At 46.6% G+C, this 3,205-nt stretch overlaps 1 protein-coding gene across 1 annotated transcript; it reads right to left on the bottom strand.

Annotated features, from left to right (window-relative positions):
- Positions 1-826: 826 nt before the first annotated feature.
- LOC120706430 (peroxidase 49-like) lies at positions 827-2,954 on the bottom strand. Its single transcript, XM_039991078.1, has 2 exons — positions 2,509-2,954; positions 827-1,822 (listed from the first exon to the last, which is right to left on the bottom strand). The coding sequence occupies exons 1-2, from the start codon at positions 2,746-2,748 to the stop codon at positions 1,049-1,051; spliced, it is 1,014 nt and encodes a 337-aa protein (XP_039847012.1). The 5' UTR covers positions 2,749-2,954; the 3' UTR covers positions 827-1,048.
- Positions 2,955-3,205: the final 251 nt, after the last annotated feature.

Here is a 3,205-nt window from a genome sequence, read left to right as displayed (position 1 = left end):
TTGGATTTGAATGTAACTTCGATTGTTTCTTCTTCCAAGCGTTGTGTTAACTTCTATTGACCATCTTGGGTTGTTTTTGAGCGAGTGTGCAAGATTTCTAAGGCCAACTTAATTTCAGTCAAGCTACTAACTGATGAAACCCTCTTAATAGTACGGTCAAGAACTAAAAACTACAAACCCTAGCTAAATCAAGTGTCATTCATCTCCTTGTGACACTTGAGACTAGAAAGTTCCTTAATCTTTAAAATTGAGTCCTTGGCACGCATGGTTGTTCCGAATTGAGGGGTCTCCTTTCACATTTCATATGAGACTAGACTAATCACTAATTTCCTTTAAAACACACGTTAGTCGCATACGGTTGTCATTAATCACTGAAACTTACCATTAACATCTATCGGCCTAGATGCGCTTCAAAGTACCTGAAAGTACCCATTGGTACTTTACAATAATTGTAATTCAAAATAAAAAATTATGAAAATATTAGACACAACTACAAGCTACCAAATATTATGAAAATAAAAAAATTGGATCTGAATAACCGAAAAGTATCATGCCAATAGATAGGTTACATTTTTAGAAAACTTTTGATACCCATATCATATTTTTTATCCAAAATGAATTACTTATGAATTTTTGTTTACAATTAAATATTTTTAATTCTCAAAAAATGGAAAACCACCTTGAAAACCACCCAATGGGTCAAATTTGTCCGGTTTCAACAGTTGGATGGCCTTTATTATCCAGTTTTGTAGTTGAAAGTTGAAAATCAAAATTTTGTGATAATTCAAGGGTGTAAACTGGACTTGTTGAACCGGGAAAACAGAAAGGAGCAAGCTTCCATTTCTCTCAGCTTTCAACCCTTTTTTTTACACTTAGAACGACAAGCACTTTAGTTCCACTGTTACATCTATCGGTTGACAGGGTAATCTGGCACTAAGCCGTTCTTGTTTATTTAAGCAAAACATTTGACATGCACCACCATCACATACAAATCCGGCACTCAACACAAATAATAGGGTCAACAGGTCATCAGCAGCCTCAGTAGTGGTTAATTGCCGTTGAGCCTCCTGCAGTTCTTCCTGATCTCCCCCTGCGCTCCGGTCAGCGGCGAGATGTTGCCCATCTTCACCATCGACTGCGCGAAGTGCTGGAAGAAGAGGTCGACGTCGTCGGCGTAGGCCTTGACGAGCGCCGCCGTCTCGGCGCTCTTGGTCAGCAGCACCTCGTCGGAGCTGAGGAGGCCCTTGCCGACGAGGAGGTTCTTGAAGTAGAAGTTGTCGAACCTGGCGGGGCTGACGAAGTCCAGCGGGAAGAGGTTGTCGTCGCCGCCGGAGCGGGGGCAGCCCTGCCTCAGGTGCGCCGCGTAGGAGGCGTCCAGGGTGGCGTCCGCCATGCCGTTGCCCGACTGGTTGTACAGGCGCTGCCGGAAGCTGGTGCAGCGGGAGAGGCCGATGGTGTGGGCGCCGGAGAGCGCGACGAGGTCGACGACGTCGAGGCCCTGGCGCCTGAACTTGGTGGCGATGGTGGGGAGCGTGTTGTTGGGCGCCGGGATGTCGTTGTTGGAGCCCTGGATGCTGGCGCCCAGCGAGTCCCGCCGCCCCAGCGGCACGTCCCAGTACGGCCCGCCGACGAGGACGGTGGAGTCGCGGGCGGCGAGGGCGAGGATGTCGGCGCAGGAGACGGTGCCGGGGCAGGCGGTCTCGAGGGCGACCTTGATCTCGTCGATCACCTCGAACCCTCTGGCTGAGTTGCTGTTGGGGTTGGACCCTTTCTCGCTCACGATGCTGCTGCTGTTGTCCAGCAGCAAAGAGGCGTCGCATCCCTGCACACACACACACACACACACACACACACACACACAAAGAGTAGTTAGGCACATGAGAATATAGCAGTATGTACGTTGTTGTTGTTTAGTAGACTCGTTAGAGACATGACTCTAAAATTGCATAAATTTGGAGACTGTCAATTATACTTTTTAGAATTATTAAGTAGTCGTATTGTTTTCAGAAAAAAAAAGAAATAAATAGTGCATGTGTTCCTCTTGGAAAATGTATAGGTAGGCTATCTTTTGACTGGTACGGTAAAAGAAAAGTTATCCTAGAAACTACAGATATTCTTCCATGCTAACTTTTCCAATACGGCAATACCTAAGAACATATATAGAAAAAAATTGATGTTGTGTAGACTGCACTTTAAGCTATATGTATATGTATGTTTATGCAGTTAGTCAACATGCACAACTCATAATATGTTAGTTTGAAATAATTTTCGTATGGATCATGTTCATCAGTTTAATTTCGTTGTACTAAACACACAACTCATAATTAAACTTTGAGGTACGAAGCACTGCTGATTTGCCGTGCACTGGGGGAAGTACGTTCATCAAAGCGTCACATATAATTAAGTGCCTAATAAATTAAAGCATGCAAAAAATATATGGGACTAGTGCACACAGTATATATATGGAGCAGAGATCTAGCTAGCCAGGAAAGCAGTGTGGAAGGCAACCTGGACGAAGCAGTCGTGGAAATGCAGCCTGACCAGGGACGCCGCCATCCTGGTCTCCCTGGCGACGGCCTGCGCCACGACGGACCTCACGATCTCCTTCGCCTGCGGGCACGAGTGGTCGTAGAACGGCGGGAACAGGCCGCCCCACGGGTGGCCGCGGGCGGCGCCGGCGAGGATCACGACGGGGAACACGAGACACAGCAGGGCGAGGCAGCGGCCACGCGTGGAAGCGGCCGCCATGGCAGTAGTAGCTAGTGAACCAAGTGACCCTCCTAGCTAGTTTCTTTCCTGCACGCTGCTACTGATCGAACTCCCGATGCTGCTTCAATTCGGTCGGCCAGATAAATGAGACGGGCTCTGGGCTCTATATGTAGCCGGAGGGAGGCGTGTGTGCGCGCGACGAATGGAGGGTGTGGTTTGGAGCGAGGCGATGGTGTGGGTTGCGATGCAATGCAAGAGCGAGGCAGCTGGGTTGCCCTTTTTACAAAAGAAAAAGAAGGCAGGAGCACTGCCTGCCGTATCATTTAAGTAGGATATCGAATAAAGTTGAGAATATGTTGTAATTTTATTAATTGTGTAGTAAATTAAATATGAATTGAAAAAATTGTAAAATATTGTATATTATTAGCTCTGTATTGTTTATATCTAGGCTGGAAAAGATATTGATATATTGTTGACTTGACATTTTTACACCCGC

This window comes from Panicum virgatum, chromosome 5K (assembly GCF_016808335.1).
Source record: "Panicum virgatum strain AP13 chromosome 5K, P.virgatum_v5, whole genome shotgun sequence".
NCBI lineage: Eukaryota > Viridiplantae > Streptophyta > Magnoliopsida > Poales > Poaceae > Panicum > Panicum virgatum.
This window is presented reverse-complemented; position numbering and strand designations above follow the sequence as displayed.